General features: G+C 39.3%; 1 protein-coding gene across 5 annotated transcripts in view; it reads right to left on the reverse strand.

Annotated features, from left to right (window-relative positions):
* LOC134342426 (cullin-9) overlaps positions 1–18,525 on the reverse strand; it is a 318,694-nt gene extending 300,169 nt beyond the window's left edge. The window contains exon 1 of one of the 5 annotated variants that reach the window (XM_063040545.1): positions 18,466–18,525. Coding sequence is in view for 3 of the 5 variants with exons in the window: in XM_063040543.1 (XP_062896613.1) it covers positions 15,275–15,365 (91 nt within the window). In the remaining 2 variants the exon portion in view is untranslated. The other 4 variants (XM_063040547.1, XM_063040543.1, XM_063040542.1 and 1 more) reach the window with 4 other exon arrangements.
* Positions 18,526–19,198: the final 673 nt, after the last annotated feature.

Here is a 19,198-nt window from a genome sequence, read left to right on the forward strand (position 1 = left end):
CCTGTCCAGATACCTATCCAATTTTTCTTTAAGTGATAATATCAAATCTGCCTCTACCACTTCTACTGGAAGTTCGTTTAACACTTACTTCAAGCTCCCCTGATAATTGTCTTATCACTATATTCATGCGAGGAAAATATGCGCTGTGTGTTTAATATTAAATTCGTTAGATAAATCATTTTAGAAACGAACTTATCAACTATATTCCGGTCATGATTAACTGCCCCCGCCCCCGAACAGAATCGCCAAAAAGGATTTGCGCCGGGGGGGGGGGGGGGAATCCGCAGATCACGACACGCATGCACACTGGTGCCCGCGCAAGGTTTCATGGTCATTGTAGTCTTTTTAGGGGTAAACACAACGTATTTGACTACTACTCTTGTCCGTTGGCAACCCTACCCCCCCCACCCCCGGGTCAGCCGGTCCGCAAAAATATTGTCAATATTAAAACCGTCCGCAGTGCAAAAAAGGTTGGGGACCCCTGCATTAGGGGGAAGAGTGATATCTGCGAAGTTTTTATAAAACTTATGGTAATACCCAACCACACCCAAAAACCGTCTTACAGCTTTCTTGCCCATCGGAACAGGAACCTCAACGATGACCTAAACCTTGGCTTGAACAGGAGCCAATTGGCCCTGGCCTGCTACGTAGCCAAGATAAGTAACAGTGGCATGGCCAAATTCACTTTTAGCGAGGTTAACAGTAAGCTTGGTCTTGGGAAGCCTGTCAAACAGTTTCTCTACTGCCGAGATATGCTCTTCCCACGTGTCACTCTGTACAACCAAATCATCAATATAAGCCTTCTGTATTTTCTAATCCTCGAATCACAGAATTAATCGGGTGTTCCAATAACATAATTCAGCACACTGACACATTCTCTCTGATCAGACCACTGTTCTCTGAGCAAGGTTAAACGTCCTCTGGCCCCGTGAACGAAAACAAGCTCAAATGGGCTAAACCCTAAAGATTCCTGGATCGTGTCTCAGGTGGTAAATAAAAACAAATGCACCCCCTCATCCCAGTCTCTTTTATTCTCAACACAGTATTTTCTAATCATTATCTTAAGAGTAGAATGGAATCTTTCTAATCCTGCTTGGGATTCTGGGTGATATGTGGCCAATATAATTTGCTTAGCTCCTAGTTCACAAACTATCTGCTGAAATACTCCCGATGTAAAGTTACTACCCTGGTCGGATTGAATCTCTTCGGGCAGACCAAAAATAGTAAAAAAAAACGATGTGAGCTTTCACCATAGTTTTAGTCTTAATATTTCTGAGAAGAGCTGCTTCGGGGAACCTAGACACAGCACACATAATGGTTAACAGATACTGATGACCAGCTGCAGTCTTTGGCAATGGGCCAACACAATCCACTACGATTCTGGAAGAAGGTTCACCAAAAGCAAGTATCGGTCAAAGTGATGCTACTGGGATGGCCTGATTAGGTTTCCCCACAACTTGGCAAGTGTGACAAGACCTGCAAAAAGTCACAACATCTTTCCTTAAATTTGGCCAGTAGAATTGTCATAATCCGGTTCACTGTCTTATTCACTCCAAAATGTCCACCTAAAGGCTTATTATGAGCCATATTCAAAAGTTCAGCCCTGCAAACTTTCGGGACCACAACTTGATAATCGGTGGCCCAATCCTCACTTGCAGGCAAAGAAGGTGGCCTCCACTTCCTCATTAACACCCTGTCCTTTAGATAAAAGCCCACTGACTTCCTCTGAACCTCACCATCAGAGGGAGCTGTTTCTTTTAAAGCTACAATTTCAGGATCTTGGTTTTATTTCACTATAAATTCTTTCCTGGACAAAGATAAACCTTTCTCATCAGCCTTATTACCCAAGTCCTGTTGAAACATAGTAGGTAGAAAAGTCTCTGATAAATCATCACAATCTCAACCCCTATTTCAGCTAGGAGCAGAATCCCCCGCCTGGAACTACCTGCATCGACAGACCTTTGAGTCATGCTTCAGGTTACTGCACATACGGGGTAAACATCAGTATCCATGTGGAGGTCCATTATGAAGAATCCCAAACAATCCATTTATTCTATTTCTACGACCTTTAGCTCGATCTATCTCCACAGTAACCCCTGCAGATGGCCTTTCCAAACCAAAACAATCCTTTCTCTCCACAGCACAATCGTGAAAAACAACTCCACAACCCTGAGGGTGTTTACATTCAAATGTCAGAGCAAAATTTAACTAACTGGCACATAATTCAGCAGGCCATAGAACCATAGAAACTACAGCACAGAAACAGGCCCTTTGGCCCTTCTTGGCTGTGCCGAACCATTTTCTGCCTAGTCCCACTGACCTGCACCCAGACCATATCCCTCCATACACCTCCCATCCATGTATCTGTCCAATTTATTCTTAAATGTTAAAAAAGAACCCGCATTTACCACCTCGTCTGGCAGCTCATTCCATACTCCCACCACGCTCTGTGTGAAGAAGCCCCCCCTAATGTTCCCTTTAAACTTTTCCCCCCTCACCCTAAACCCATGGCCTCTGGTTTTTTTCTCCCCTTGCCTCAGTGGAAAAAGCCTGCTTGCATTCACTCTATCTATACCCATCATAATTTTATATACCTCTATCAAATCTCCCCTCATTCTTCTATGTTCCAGGGAATAAAGTCCTAACCTATTCAACCTTTCTCTGTAACTCAATTTCTCAAGTCCCAGCAACATCCTTGTAAACCTTCTCTGCACTCTTTCAACCTTATTTATATCCTTCCTGTAATTTGGTGACCAAAACTGAACACAATACTCCAGATTCGGCCTCACCAATGCCTTATACAACCTCATCATGACATTCCAGCTCTTATACTCAATACTTCGATTAATAAAGGCCAATGTACCAAAAGCTCTCTTTACGACCCTATCTACCTGTGACGACACTTTTAGGGAATTTTGTATCTGTATTCCCAGATCCCTCTGTTCCACTGCACTCCTCAGTGCCTTACCATTAACCCTGTATGTTCTACCTTGGTTTGTCCTTCCGACGTGCAATACTTCACACTTGTCAGTATTAAACTCCATCTGCCATTTTTCCGCCCATTTTTCCAGCTGGTCCAAGTCCCTCTGCAGGCTCTGAAAACCTTCCTCACTGTCTACTACACCTCCAATCTTTGTATCATCAGCAAACTTGCTGATCCAATTTACCACATTATCATCCAGATCATTGATATAGATGACAAATAACAATGGACCCAGCACTGATCCCTGTGGCACACCACTAGTCACAGGCCTCCACTCAGAGAAGCAATTCTCTACCACCACTCTCTGGCTTCTTCCATCGAGCCAATGTCTAATCCAATTTACCACCTCTCCATGTATACCTAGCGACTGAATTTTCCTAACTAACCTCCCATGCGGGACCTTGTCAAAGGCCTCACTGAAGTCCATGTAGACAATATCCACTGCCTTCCCTTCATCCACTTTCCTGGTAACCTCCTCGAAAAACTCCAACAGATTGGTCAAACATGACCTACCACGCACAAAGCCATGTTGACTCTCCCTAATAAGCCCCTGTCTATCCAAATGCTTGTAGATTCTGTCTCTTAGTACTCCCTCCAATAACTTACCTACTACTGACGTTAAACTCACCGGCCTATAATTTCCCGGATTACTTTTTGATCCTTTTTTAAACAACGGAACAACATGAGCCACTCTCCAATCCTCCGGCACTTCACCCGTAGACAGCGACATTTTAAATATTTCTGCCAGGGCCCCTGCAATTTCAACACTAGTCTCCTTCAAGGTCCGAGGGAACACTCTGTCAGGTCCCGGGGATTTATCCACTTTAATTTTCCTCAAGACAGCAAGTACCTCCTCCTTTTCAATCTGTACAGTTTCCATGGTCTCACTACTTGATTCCCTCAATTCCATAGATTTCATGCCAGCTTCCTTAGTAAATACAGACGCAAAAAACCTATTTAAGATCTCCCCCATTTCCTTTGGTTCCACACAAAGCCGACCACTCTGATCTTCAAGAGGACCAATTTTATCCCTTACAATGCTTTTGCTCTTAATATACTTGTAAAAGCTCTTTGGATTATCCTTCACTTTGACTGCCAAGGCAACCTCATGTCTACTTTTAGCCCTCCTGATTACTTTCTTAAGTATTTTCTTGCACTTCTTATACTCCTCAAGCACCTGATTTACTCCCTGTTTCCTATACATTTCATACAACTCCCTCTTCTTCTTTATCAGAGTTGCAATATCCCTTGAGAACCAAGGTTCCTTATTCCTATTCAACTTGCCTTTAATCCTGACAGGAACATACAAACTCTGCACTCTCAAAATTTCCCCTTTGAAGGCTTCCCACGTACCAATCACATCTTTGCCAGAGAACAACCTGTCCCAATCCACGCTTTTTAGATCCTTTCTTATTTCTTCAAATTTGGCCTTCTTCCTGTTCAGAACCTCAACCCTAGGACCACATATATATCCTTGTCCATGATCAAATTGAAACTAATGGTGTTATGATCACTGGAACCAAAGTGCTCCCCTACACAGACTTCCATTACTTGTCCTAACTCGTTTCCTAACAGGAGATCCAATATTGCATCCCCTCTAGTTGGTCCCTCTATATATTGATTTAGAAAACTTTCCTGAACACATTTTACAAACTCTAAACCATCTAGACCCCTAACAGTATGGGAGTCCCGATCAATGTATGGAAAATTAAAATCCCCTACCACCACAACTTTATGTTTCCTGCAGTTGCCTGCTATCTCTCTGCAGATTTGCTCTTCCAAGTCTCGTTGACTATTGGGTGGTCTGTAATACAATCCCACTAATGTGGCCATACCTTTCCTGTTTCTCAGCTCCACCCATAAGGACTCAGTAGACAAGCCCTCTAATCAAGGCCATTGCGAGACTTGTAATCCAAGTAGACAGGTGTCGTCAATCCTCTTCGATGTCCTCCCAAACTTCCAAGTTAGCCAAACGTGACCAACTTAAGAGCGCCGTCTTCAAGTGATAATCTACCAAGCCAGGCAAGGGTTAGACACACAGGTAGACTCCACAGGGTCGCTCTTTCACGCATTAATAATTACAGATCGATTCCTCTTAATCGATCCTCAGTCCCACACTCGTGGGCACCTGGAAGTGCAGTGGTAATTTTGCCACACCTTAGTGCATCTGTGTGTCCTGCCAAACAAGCAACTACGCTGGTTTAAATACTGTTGTGCCGAACACTAGCTGTCCATCATGTAGCTCCTCCCCTCTCTGTAGGAACTCAGAAGCTGGCAGTGTCCTTGCATAAATCTCACATATACACACACACACACACAGTCCATAATGAGTAAAATTTAAGACTCCATCATGAGTAAAATAAATCAAAAAAACAAACTTATATAAGTGGAAAGTGAATGCAAATGAATAGTTGAATACAAAGGAATCTAAGTGTTCTTGTGCATGCATCACAAAAAGTTAGACAGGTGCAGCAAACAGAAAGGAAAATGGCATAGTGGCCTTTCTTGCAAGAGGGTTAGAGCTACAGAAATAGCAAAGTTTATTTACAGGAGGTCAGTGAGCCCACAAGTATTATACTGTTTTAGTCCCCTAATTTAAAGAAGGATATAACAGTGTCTAAGGCAATCAATAAGGAATTTACCAAGCTAATCCTTAGGTTGAGCAAATTGTATGACCACAAGCAGCTAAAATTCTGTTTTGTTTGGACTTCAGAAGAATGGAAAATACAACCACCTAAGGAGCATGACAGGGTAAATACATAGAATATAGAAATTATAGCACATTACAGGCCCTTCGGCCCACTATGTCGTGACCATGTAACCTACTCTAGAGATGCCTCAAATTTTCCTAGCGCATAGCCCTCTGTTTTTCTGAGCTCCAAGAGATGTGCCCGAGAGAGAATACAATGAGGCTTATTTCCCAAGGAAAAAGAGGAAAATTGTAAAAGCCCTAACTAAAGTTTTCAACCTTTGAAGGACCTGTTAGTTTGACTTTGATCAAGTCTTCACCATGGTAAACAGACCAGTTACAATTTTTTTCATGAATGAGAACAAGATTATATACTGTAGTTACAAAATAAGAACATAAGAAATAGAAGGAGTGGGTCAACTGGCCTGTTGAGTCTGCTCCGCCATTCAATATCATGGCTGATCTGACCATGGACTCACCTCCACCTACCTGCCTTTCCCCCAATAAGACTCAATTCCCCTACTATGCAAAAATCTATCCAACCTAGTCTTAAATATATTTACTGAAGTAGCTTCCACTGCTACATAGGGCAGAGAATTCCACAATTTACCATTCTTTGAGAAAAGCAGTTCCTCATCTCAGTTCTAAATTTACTCCCCCAAATCTTGAGGCCATGTCCCCTAGTTCTAGTCTCACTTACTTGTGGAAACAACTTTCCTGCCTCTATCTTATCTATCTCTTGCATAATTTTATGTCTCTATAAGATCCCCTCTCATCCTTCTGAATTCCAGTGAGTACAGTCCCAGGCAACTCAATCTCTCCTCATAGTCTAACCCCCTCATCCCTGGAATCAACCTGGTGAACCTCCTTTGCACCACTTCCACAGCCAAGTAAGGAGACCAGAAATGCATGCCGTACTCCAGGTGCAGCCTCACCAGTACTCTTATATAGTTGCAGCATAACCTTCTTCCTCTTAAATTCAGTCCCTCTAGCAATGGATGCCAATGTTCCATTTGCCTTCTTGATAGCCTGCTGCAACTGCAAACTAACCTTTTGTGATTCATGCACAAGCACTCCCAAGTCCCTCTGCACTGCTGCTATCTTTTACTGTTTGAATAATAACCTGATCTTCCATTTTTCATTCCAAAGTGGATGACCTGGCATTTACCAACACAGAACTCCAGCTGCCAGACCCTTGCCCACTCGTTTAACCTATCTACATCACTCTGCAGGCTCTCGCTATCTTCTGCACAATTTGCTTTTCCACTCAATTTAATACCATCAGCAAACTTAGATACACTACACTCAGTCCTCTCTTCCAGATTGTTAATGTATATCACGCACAGTTGCTGAATCCATGCTGCGTCTGCCTGATGGATCCATTTTTCCCCCAGATAACCCGCTATTTCCTCTTTCACGATAGCTTCATGCATTTTCCCAACTACAGATGTTAAACTAACTAGCCTATAGTTACCTGCCTTTTGACTACAACCTTTTTTAAACAGTGGCATGACATTCACCTTCTTCCAATCTGGCAGGACTGCCCAGAGTCCAAAGAATTTTGGTAAATTATCAGCAAAACCTTTACTATAACCTCTGCCATTTTTTTTTCAGTACACTGGGAAGCATTCCATCAGGACCTCAGTTACTTATTTAATGTTTTAGAGAAATTCAACTTCGGTATTAATTTTAATAAGTAGATTAGAATGATATATAAAATCCCTATTGCTACTGTTATTACTAATAATTTCACATCTCCTTTCTTCGACTCTCGCGGGGTACAAGACAAGGATGTCCGTTAAGTCCCTTGTTATTTAATTTGGTGCTGGAACCCTTGGCCATTGCACTTCGTGAAGCTAAAGATATCCATGGAATTTCCATAAATGGGACTGTTCATAAGATCTCCCTTCATGCTGATGATCTCTTAGTTTAAGTTTCGAATCCTGAAGAATCCATTCCTAGTTTTTTGAAATTATTAAATGAATTTGGAAAGTTTTTGGGATATAAACTAAACCTTTACAAAAGTGAATTATTTCCTCTAAATGATTCTGCTTCTATATATGATGACATTCCTTTCAAAGTTATGGACTCCTTTAAATATTTAGGTATTATCACTAACAATCACAGAGACCTTTATAGAGCTAATTTGGTTCCTTTAGTGGATTTTATGAAGCAGTTATTTTGTAGATGGAATCCACTTACACTTTTGTTAATTGGTTGAATTCATGCAGTTAAAATGATGATTTTACCAAAACTTTTATATGTATTTCAAAATATTCCTATTTTTTAACTAAGAAGTTTTTTGATCAGCTTGATTCTATTATTTCATCTTTAGTTTGGAATAATAAAAGACCAACAATTGGAAAATATCATTGACAAAAATTAAAGAAGGATGGAGGTCTTGCCCTGCTTAATTTAAAAATGTACTATTGGGTTGTTAATATACGTTGTATGTGTTCTTCATTATATTGGGCTGATAAAAGTGAACGACCACCTTGAGCTGATTTCGAATTGAAAGCTGTGAAATAGTTTTACTTAACCTCGTTATTAGCAGCTTCCTTACCTGTACAACTGGCCAAAATTGCTAATCTAAATTTATATCCTATGATTAAGCAGTCATTACGAATTTGGTACCAGTTTCGTAATTTTTTAAATCTCAAAATATTAACCTTCTTAGTTTAATTTATCAAAATTATTTACTTAAACCTTCATCAAGTGATCCTACCTTTCTTCTTTGGAGGAATAAAGGAGTCTATTCCTTCATGGATCTGTTCCAAGAAGGCCGATTGATGTCCTTTGAGAAATTAGTAACTAAATACTCTCTCTCGTACTCACATTTCTTGCAATATCTTCAGGTCAGACATTTCTTACAAGAATATTTAAGTAACTTTCCATATATACAGGATTCTGACTTGTTAGATATTATTTTAAAAATGAACCCTTTAGTGGAAGGTTTTATTGGGAAATATATATAATTTACTGTTACAACAGTACAATTACCCTTCACTTAAGATTAAGCAAGATTGGGAAAGAGAGCTTAATATGACCTTGATAACAGAGGATTGGTTTGAACTTGAAGTTGGTTAAGTCTTCTTCTCCTCCTCCTCACCACAGAGGGTGGAGAAACTCTGGAATTCTATAAAGCACAGTGTTGTGGATATTAGATCATTGGAGGTTAGAAAAAAAAAAGGGGGAAGGTGTTTTTTCTCAAAATTTCAGAAAACTGATGAATATGGGGAACTGGCATCACATACTTGGTCCATTCAAACTGTACTGTATTTCTAATCAAAATCTTTCTCCAAACATTTTTCAACTATTCCAAACTGGCCCTTTTGTCTCCCATCTCATGTCATTTTTGTTAACTATCATTTACTAACTTCAAGTAGTATTATAACCTATGATTTCAACCATAGGATTTAATTGCATTTCCTCAAACATTGCCAAAACTAATCCCATTACACTGATGTCGGAGCTTAGGAGGGATGATGGCGCCTAACGGCCACTCCTTTGCTTGCATCTTCGGAAACAGCTCTATTTCTCCCTTTAATATCTTTATTTTTCCCTTTCGGGGTTCTTTTGAAGACTCTGACCTGGAGTTACACACAGGCTTCAGTTCTTTGAGGGAAAGGGGCCCGTTCTTGGGGTTCCACAACTGGCCGTTATTCAACATGCTAAGGGTTTGGCCTGAGTTTCATTTCATTTTTAAAATCTTTTTATTGATACATAATCTTCTACAGCTATAAAATGATACAAGACTTCAACAAATTGATATAGTTAATAAAGCTGAAGAAAAAAACTTATCAAAAAAGAATAATGTACGATAATGCAAAAAAAAAATTTTAATAAAGAAAAGCAGGAAGAGAATCCCAACTAAAAGAAAAAACCCCATTAACTACAAGAGAAAGAGAAAGAAAAAAGAAAAAAAAGAACGAACCATTAGGAACCAACTCCCAAAGCAACATGTCTTACAATCACATATATATAAAAAGAAGAAAAATCATCAACCGTCAATTCACATTTATATAAAATAAGATCGGAAGGAAACCATATAAATTAATTCAAATTTAATGATAATATTTGGCAAGACAGCCCCATCTTCTCTCAAAATCGAATCGAGGATCAAAAGTTCTACTAATTTTTTTCCAAACTAAGACATAACATTACTTGAGAAAACCATTGAATTAATGTAGGGACAGAGGTATCTTTCCATTTCAATAAAATAGCCCTTCTTGCCAACAATGTAACAAATGCAATTACATGTTGGTCTGAAGATGAAATACCCTGAATACAACGTGGAACTATTCCAAATAGAACAGCCAATGTATTAGGTTGCAAATTAATTTTCAGAGCTTTAGAAATTGTAGAAAATAAAGATTTCTAAAAAGATTTTAATGAAGAACATGAGCAGAACATATGTGACAAAGTGGCTACTTCAGTTTTACAGCTATCACAATAGTTGTCTATGTTAGGAAATATTTTGGATAGTCTCTCCTTTGTTAAATAATAAGTGAACAATTTTAAATTGAATTAAACAGTGATTGGCACATATCAAAGAAGAATTGACCATTTTCAGAACTAGCAACCAATCTTCACTAACAAAGGTCATATTAAGTTCTCTCTCCCAATCTTGTTTAATCTTTAGTGAGAGGTTATCTTTTTGTCGTTTAAAATAAATTATAAATTCTGCCAATGGAACCTCTCACTAAAGGATTCATATTCAAAATAGTATCCAACAAATCAGGTTCTTGCATATATGGAAACTTAGATAAGTATTTTTGTAAAAAAATGTCTAACCTTAAGATATTGCAGGAAGTGTGTATGAGAGAGAGAAAATTTGCTAATTAACTCTTCAAAAGTCATCAATCAACCATCACTAAATAAATCTGCAAAAAAAATCCCCTTATTTCTCCATAAGAGAAAAATGGAATCGGTTATTGAAGGTTTAAATAGAAAATTTCGATATAAAGAGCTAGACAATTCAAATTGTTTAAAATTAAAAGAGTGGCGAAACTGAAACCAAATCCGTAAGGACTGTTTAATAATAGGGTAGAGAGTTAAATTTGGAATTTTAGCAAGTTGTAAAGGTAATGGAGCTCCTAATAATGAGGTTAAATGATAGCTTTTAATTCCAAATGAATCCAAGCTGGTTTTTGGCTCTTGTCAAGCCAATATAGCCAAAAACATAATTGTCGAATATTAACAGCCCAATAATACAATCTTAAGTTAGGTAGTGCAAGTCCACCATCTTTTTTAGATTTTTTGTAAATGATACTTATTAATTTTTGTCTTTTATTATTCCAAATGAAGGACAAAATAATAGAATAAATTTGATCGAAATATTTTTTAGTTAAAAAGATAGGTATATTTTGAAAAATATAAAAATCTAGGTAAAACAATCAGTTTCATGGCATGACTATGACATATTAAAGAAAGTGTAAGTAGAAAATTATTGTTTCAGAGTCCATTAAAGGAACTACATTAGCTTTATAAAGATCTTTATATATTTTAGTAATGATAATACCTAAATATTTAAAAGAATTAACAATTCTAAATGGAATATCGTTATATATAAAAACAGGAGCATTTAATGGGAACAATTCACTTTTAAGTTACGTTTATATCCTGAAAATTTTCCAAAATCATTTAATATTTCCCAAAGATTAGGAATAGGTTCTTCAGGGTTCGAAATATAAACCAAAAGATCATCTGCGTAAAGAGAAATCTTATGTATGGTCCCATTTATAGAGATACCATGAATACTTTTAGCTTCACAAAATATTATAGCCAAGGGCTCCAGTACAAGATTAAATAATAAAGGACTTAATGGACATCCTTGTCTAGTACCTCGTGAGAATGAAAAAAAGGGGACCTGAAATTATTAGTAATAACAGTAGCAACAGGATTCTAATAGATCAGCAGTCCCCAACCACCGGGCTGCGGACCGGTACTGGGCCGCAAAGCATGTGCTACCAGGCCGCGGGGAAACGATATGAGTCAGCTGCACCTTTTCTCATTCCCTGTTACGCACTGTTGAACTTGAACATAGGGTTGCCAACTGTCCCGTATTTGCCGGGACATCCCGTATATTGGGCTAAATCGGTTTGTCCCATGCAGGACCGCCCTTGTCCTGTATTTCCCCCGCTAAGGTAGAGCATTCCTATGAAACCTTTCGTGCCAAAATGGCATAAAGCGCAGAAGCAATTACCATTAATTTATATGGGAAAAATTTTTTGAGCATTCCCAGACCCAAAAAATAACCTACCAAATAACACAAAACTGAAAATAACACTAACTTATAGTAAAAGCAGGAATATGATAAATACACAGCCTATATAAAGTAGAAATAATGTGTGTACAGTGTAGTCGGGAAGATGAAGGCAAAACTGATTTGTGGAAAAAAAAATCGGCACGTACGCGTATGCGCACACAGGTGCCCACGCAAGGCTTCATGGTCATGGTAGTCTTTCCTGGGGTAAAGTGTCCCAGGATTTGACTGCTACTTTTGTCCCTCATTTGGGAGTGAGAAAGTTGGCAACCCTAACTGTAAAAGACATGTTGAGGTGAGTTTAACCCTGCTTTAACACCTCCCCCCTCCCCGGATGGTCGGTCCACAAGAATATTGTCAATATTAAACCGGTCCGCGATGCAAAAAAAAGTTGGGGACCCCTGTTATAGATCATTTGAATCCACCTATTAAAATTATTACCCAAGCCAAATTTTTCTAATACATTAAACAGTTATGTCCATTCAACTCTATCAAATACCTTTTATGCGTCAAGAGAAATAACATCGGGGTATCTTGGATAGTGATGAGTATATAATGTTCATCAATCTCTGAACATTGGAGAAAGAGTAACGGCCTTTAATAAAGCCTGTTTGATCCGTAGAGATAATTTTAGTTAAAATATTTTCCAAACGGTTAGCCACTATCTTAGAAAGAATTTTTGCATCCACTTTTAATCACGAAATAGGTCTATATGATGAATATTCAGTAGGATCCTTATCTTTCTTAAGGAAACAGAAGCTTCATAAAAAGGAGGTAAATTACCCTTCTCGAAAGATTCATGAATTATTTCCAAAAGATATGAAGAAAGTAATTTTTCAAATTTTTTGTAAAATCCTACCGAATAACCATCAGGTCCAGGAGCTTTACCTGATTGACAACATAGCTTTCTGAACTGCATGCTCAGCAATTGGAGCATCAAGAAACTGTTGATTTTCAACAGTAATTTGAGGAAATTTAATCTATGTTAAAAAGCCTTCATTTTGGAGGAACCTGCAGGAAATTGAGATTTATAAAGATCAGAATAAAAATCCTGAAAAATATTGTTAATATCTTCATGATTACTTATGATATCATTATATTTACGAATCTTTAAAGTTTGTCTTTTAGCTCTAGCTGCCCTTAATTGGGAAGCTAAGAGTTTATTATTTTTATCCCCAAAAATATAAAACTGACTTATCAATTTAAGCAAATATCCTTCAATAGGATAAGTTAATAATATTGTGATTGTAATTCCACTCTTCTTTTAAACAAATCAGCATTTGGAGAGATTGTATTGACGTTATCTAAATCTTTAATTTGTTTAGAAATTTTATTTAATTCCATTCTTGTCTGTTTCTTCAGCTTAGCTAAATACGAAATAATCTGACCACGTAAATAATCTTTTAATGTATCCTAAATTACTAACTTTGAGACATTTCCTGTATTATTAAAGGGAAAAAATTCTTATCTGAGTTTCAATAAACTCAACAAATTCTGAGCTTTGTAACAAATGCTCTGGAAAACACCAAGGTGGTCTTGTAGAAGCAACATCTTTCAAATCAAATCTTAGGTTTAAGGGAGTGTGATCAGAAATAACAATTGCATCATATTCACATTTCTGAACATTAGATAGAAGTCAAGGGTCGACTATAAAATAGTCGATTCACGAATATTTATTATGAACATGTGAGAAAAAGGAATATTCTCTATCACTAGGATGCATATGTCTCCAAACTTCAATTAAGCCATAATCAATTAAAAAGGAATTAACAAGTGATGCAGAGCAATTAGGGAGTTGATGTTTGGATGATGACTTATCTATTAAAGGATTTAAACAAGTATTAAAATCATTAATAACATATATTCATTTAGATCAGGTAATAGAGCAAAAACATCTTTAAAGAATGAGGCATTTGGTCCACATATATTAACCAAAACCATTTTCCTGTTCTAAATTGTTCCTTTAACAATCAAAAATCTACCACTGATATCAAATATAATATCCTCCTGGTTAAAAGGAATATTGGAATCAATAAAAATGGAAACTTCTAATTTTACTTTGAGAATTTGCATGAAACTGAGGACGCTTCCAAAAATTAAAAAAATTGATTTTAATCACATAACCTGATATGCGTCTCCTGTGCAAAAATTATATCAGGTTGAAATCGGTTGACAGTTTTAAATGTTTTCTTACGCTTAATAGGATGATTCCAACCACGAACATTCCAACTTAAAACACTTAACTATTTAAATATCATCATAAGACTTTACATCTAAAGAAAGTAGTTAGACGCATGTCAGGATAAGGTAGTTGAGAATGGCAGAGATGAACAACAATAATAATTTGCATACGCACCGGAATTCCATAATGGGAATAAAAAATAAGAAAAAAGGAAAAAACCCACCCAACCTACAAAGCCCAGAAATAAGTCGATATCAATCAACACAAGCCCCAAGAATGCATAAGCAATTATAAACTCCACCTGCCTGAATAAAAGGTAAAAATGAAAAGAGTAATCTCTGTCTCCCTCTTCCAGATATACACTCATTACAGTCGACATACAGCTCATTACAGTTGAGTTGAAAAGAACAGTTATTAGAAACGACCTTCAGTTTTGAAAGTAACCTTCATAATATTAGATAAGGAAAACAACACGTCCAAAAAAAATTCTTGAAATATTTGCTCAGGAAAAAAACAATCGCCATCTTTAAATGATTAAATCTATCCTTAAAACGTAAAGAAACCCGAATAATTACTTAAAAGTTCTTAGCAAAAGCATACAAAGCAAAAAAGCAATTAGTTCATTTAAATGCTGCAAACAGAAAGAAATTCTAGAAGTTTCAAAGTTATCTAGTCTTTCGACAGATCCCTCGTTATGTCTTCTGAAGTTAAAACCATCCAAACCAGTCTATTTCAGAGATAAAAGTACATTTTAAGGCAAAGATTTTCTATACCCATCAAATCTTCCGACCTTATCACTCCTTACGTCGTGAGACAATCAAACAATTGTAAATCATTTAAACTTCAGCCTTGTCAGGGAGAGAATTAATATAACACACGCTTCAGCTGAGTCCTCAAAAATATGAACCCCAGAATTTTTGACGAAAAGCCTTAACTTAGCTGGGTATTGAAGAGATGGATGCAACTGCCTTTGATAAGCCGTATGCATTACGGCAATGAATCCAGAACATTTATGAACAATTTCACGTGGAAAATCTTCGAAGAAACGAATCTCAGAGCTTTGAAATTTAAACAACCTTTGTTTTCTCGCAAGCTTAATAATACGGTCTTTGTCTCTAAAACGAAGAAAATGCATAATGACATGCCTGTTTTTACCTTGATCTGAGAATTTTAAAGCACCAACTCTTTGAGCCATTTCAATCTCTGGCAGTTGTTGGCAAGCCTCCAGAAATAAAGATTGAAACATCTTAGCAAAATAGTCCAGTGGGTTGGCGGATTCTGATTTCTCTCTTAATCCAACAATTCGAATATTGTTCCGACGAGAGTGGGCCTCCAAATCCACAATCTGTTGTTAAGCCTTCTCCAGACGAGAAGAAATATCAGCCACATTTCAACTCACCTCTTTAAGATCAAGGCTCAGAGAGTCAATTTTTACCTCCAAAGGGAGAAATCTTTCTTTTAGTTGAGTTAATTCAGCAAAGATATAGCTGATTCGAGACTCCAATCTATTTACCCAGGGTGGCTCCTCTAAAGTCTCATCAGCTTTTTTAAGTTTACCATTGCCTGCTTCAGGATTTCTTTTGGTGCTTCTTGTGTTAGACATAATTATAACTGTCACTCTACAGGATCCGACTGAATAAAGTTAAAATTTCAAAGTTTGAGTCGGGAAAGGGAGAAATTAAAAGCGGACAGAAAGAAACTGTGTCTTACATGTCCACAGGCAGAAGGCGGAGCCCTGAGAGTTTCGATCATGTTCAGAAGCCTAAGATCTTGAGGCTCTGGAGACGGGCGGATCAAGGGTCAGCGTCACAGCGGGAGACTCGTGTGTATTCGGGGAGGCTGGAAAATTTTTCGCTGTGGGCCCGAAGACCCGAGGACTTTGTGGTCTTAGGACACAGAACTCCAAAAAAGCAACAAAACGGACTTTTAACATCGTAAACCATGGGTTATTTTTATGTCTCCCGCTCGCTGTGAAAATGGGGTCACCTCCTTCCCCCTTGCCAGGGAGAGGGAGAACCTTTGGTTTGTCGATTGTCGGATGAAACGCGAAGCCTTCGGGGTAACTTTGATCTGAGTCTTTGCTATTGCTTGACACAGGCTTGGGTTTGGTGACGGTACCGACGCGCATCTTTTTTTGCTGGTGGGGGAAGGGGGATCGTTGCTCGCTGCCGCTTACGCGCGGGGGGGGGGGGAGTTGGGAGGGACTTTGGGGTTCTCACATTTAACTGTCGTTCATCCTTTGGGGGCACTTCTCTGTTTTCGTGGATGTTTGCAAAGAAAAAGCATTTCAGGATTTATATTATATACATTTCTGACATTAAATTTGATGTTTGAACCTTTCATACAAATTGATGATTATTTCAGGCATCATCTAGCAACCAAATACCAGAAATGGAAAATCTAATCAGGTGAGCAATCAAATATTAGTCTAACACAAAGAGAAAGCTGGAACAGGAACAAAGACCATTTCCAGAAAAAAATCTCAAAGGTCACTTGTATTGCAACAGTAGACCATTTTAAATTATTTTGAAGAATAAACTGAACATACACATACATACACCTAAATATTGTGCTCAAATTGTTGATTTCATTTAAGTCAAAGTTCCAGTTGGAGAATGTGCTTTATGATGCAAGAACATTTTCTCCACTACCTCATTCCCTTCTTACCTAGGAATACCAACTTGTGATTAAAATAAATTCATAAATGCCTCCTGTCCTTCATCCTGCAATCAAACAAGTACAGCCGAAAACAAATCCATGTAACCTAATGAGAAAGATCTACCTGTCCTCAAAATAGTTTGTTGCTCATCATCTTATGACAGACACATTTCATACCAAGTGCTGTATACAGTCTTGGCTTTACCACTGCTGAGAAGGACTTCAAAGTTAATAAATTATTGATAGTTCTCTTAGTTTTAAAGATAAGGAAAGATAACATACACCAAGTAATCATTGATTCAAAAAGAGTTGGTCCTGGGGCCGTTTCTTCTTACATTATATGTCAATGACTTGGATGATGGAATCGATGCCTTTGTGGCCAAGATACACAGAGGTGCAGGTAGCATTGAGGAAGCAGGAAACCTGCAGAGGGACTTGGACGGATTAGGAAAATGATATTGCTATGTTGTTGATTAGTAAGGGCAAAGATTACAAGGAGGATGGGTTTGAGAGAGAAAAATAACTTAGCCATGATGGAATGGCAGAGCAGACTCAATGGGCCAAATGGTCTAATTCTGCTCCTATGTCTTACAGTCTAATAGCATCAAGTTGCTATCCAAAGAATATAGTTTCATGCACAAGGCCTGATGGCAAAATGTGACAAGATAAAGATTTTAAAATGTGTTGCATGTTTTCAAAATACCAAATGCTGTTTCTTATACTTTACCAGCATCTCAATACCCAAACCAGCTGAAACACAACGAATTTGTGTAATTTTCTCAATATATTAAAGTTAAAATCTATAATTATAACTCTACTCCATGAAGTTTAGAATCAAAGTTAACCTTATGATACGTATAACATAAAATCAACCTTTCTTAACTACTCCTCTCTCCAGGGGCCCCTCCCTCCCCATTTCTCTCTCCCCCTCCCCTCCTTGGCTCCCACTCTTGTCCCCACCTCCCTCCCCCACCATTCCCTCCCTTCAGGGGACCTCTCTCCCACACCCCCATTCCCTCCCTTCCTCCTCCATTCCTTCCCTTGAGAACCTCCTGCCTCCATTCCCTCCCTCTTCCAGGGGTCTTCCTCCCTCAATTACCCCCCTCTCCCTCACCATTCCCTCCCAAGGGACTTCTTCACTCAATTACCTCCCTACCCCCAATTCCTTCCAGAGGACCTCCTTCCCCCCACCATTCCCTCCCTCCAGGAGACCCTCCCACTTCAGGACACTCCCTCCTCCCCCTCCCTCCAGGGGATCCTCTCTCCCTCTCCCTCCGTCCGTCGGTCCGTCGGTCGGTCGGTCGGTCGGTCGGTCGGTCTCTCTCTCTCTCCCCCCCCTCCCCCTCCCCCTCCCTCCAGGGGACGGACCTCCCTTCCTCCCATTCCGTTCGTGCAGAGAACCTCTCTTCCCCCCTCCCCATTCCCTGTCTCGCTCCTCCCTTTGTCGACCTCCCTCTCCTTCCTCCAGGAGCACACTCTTTCTTTCTGCCCATCTCCCTCCAGGGGCTCGTCTTCACTGTCTCTTCCTCACCCTTCAGAGGCGCGCTCTCTCTCTCTCCTCCGCTCTCCCCGTAACCTTTCAAATTTTTCCTTCATTTCCTTCTCTCCCTCTCTCTCACACACCCCACGCCACTCTCTTTTCCTCGCTCATCCTGAACCCACCACCGCCCCGTTTCGGGCCCACTCACCAGGCCCGGTTCAGTCGCCGTTCGATTCCACGCATGCGCTGTATCTCCGGTGCGGCCTCGCGCTCTCTGTGAGGTAACTTCCACCTCGGTACGTGGCGCAAGATCGGACGCCAAGCTACTTCCGGATCCCGCGCTCCGGGCGCGGTCCCAAACTGAGGCCGAGGTCGGCTGTAGACAACGGCGGGCTGGAGTCTGCTTCACAGAGCGATGGAGGGTCAATTGACGTCAGCTCGTCATTCAATATTATACTCCCCACAAAACTAATCAGTGAGCTTCAGAACTTAGACCCCAATACCTCTGTGCACTGGATTCTCAGTTTTAAACTTAAATGCTGTATTTAAGTTCGCTGACGACACAATTGTCGTTGGCCAAATTAAAGATGGTGGCGAATCAGCATATAGGAGGGAGATAGAAAATTTGGCCGACTGGTACCACAACAAGTCTTTCACTCAATGCCAGCGAAACACGGCCTGTATGGAATCACCAATGCCCTTGAACAGAAGAGCCTACAAAAAATAGTGAATACGGCCCAGTCCATCGCAGGTAAAGCCCTCCCCATCATTGAAGAGAACTATATGGAATGCCGTTGCTTGAAAGCAGCATCCATCATCAAGGATCCCCAACATCCAGGCCATCATTTCTTCTCTCTGCTGCGTAAGGACCCACACCACCAGGTTCAAGAAGCTATTACCCCTCGACCATTAGGCTCTTGAACCAGAGGGGATAACTTCAC

Source organism: Mobula hypostoma, chromosome 2, assembly GCF_963921235.1.
Source record: "Mobula hypostoma chromosome 2, sMobHyp1.1, whole genome shotgun sequence".
Taxonomy (NCBI): domain Eukaryota; kingdom Metazoa; phylum Chordata; class Chondrichthyes; order Myliobatiformes; family Myliobatidae; genus Mobula; species Mobula hypostoma.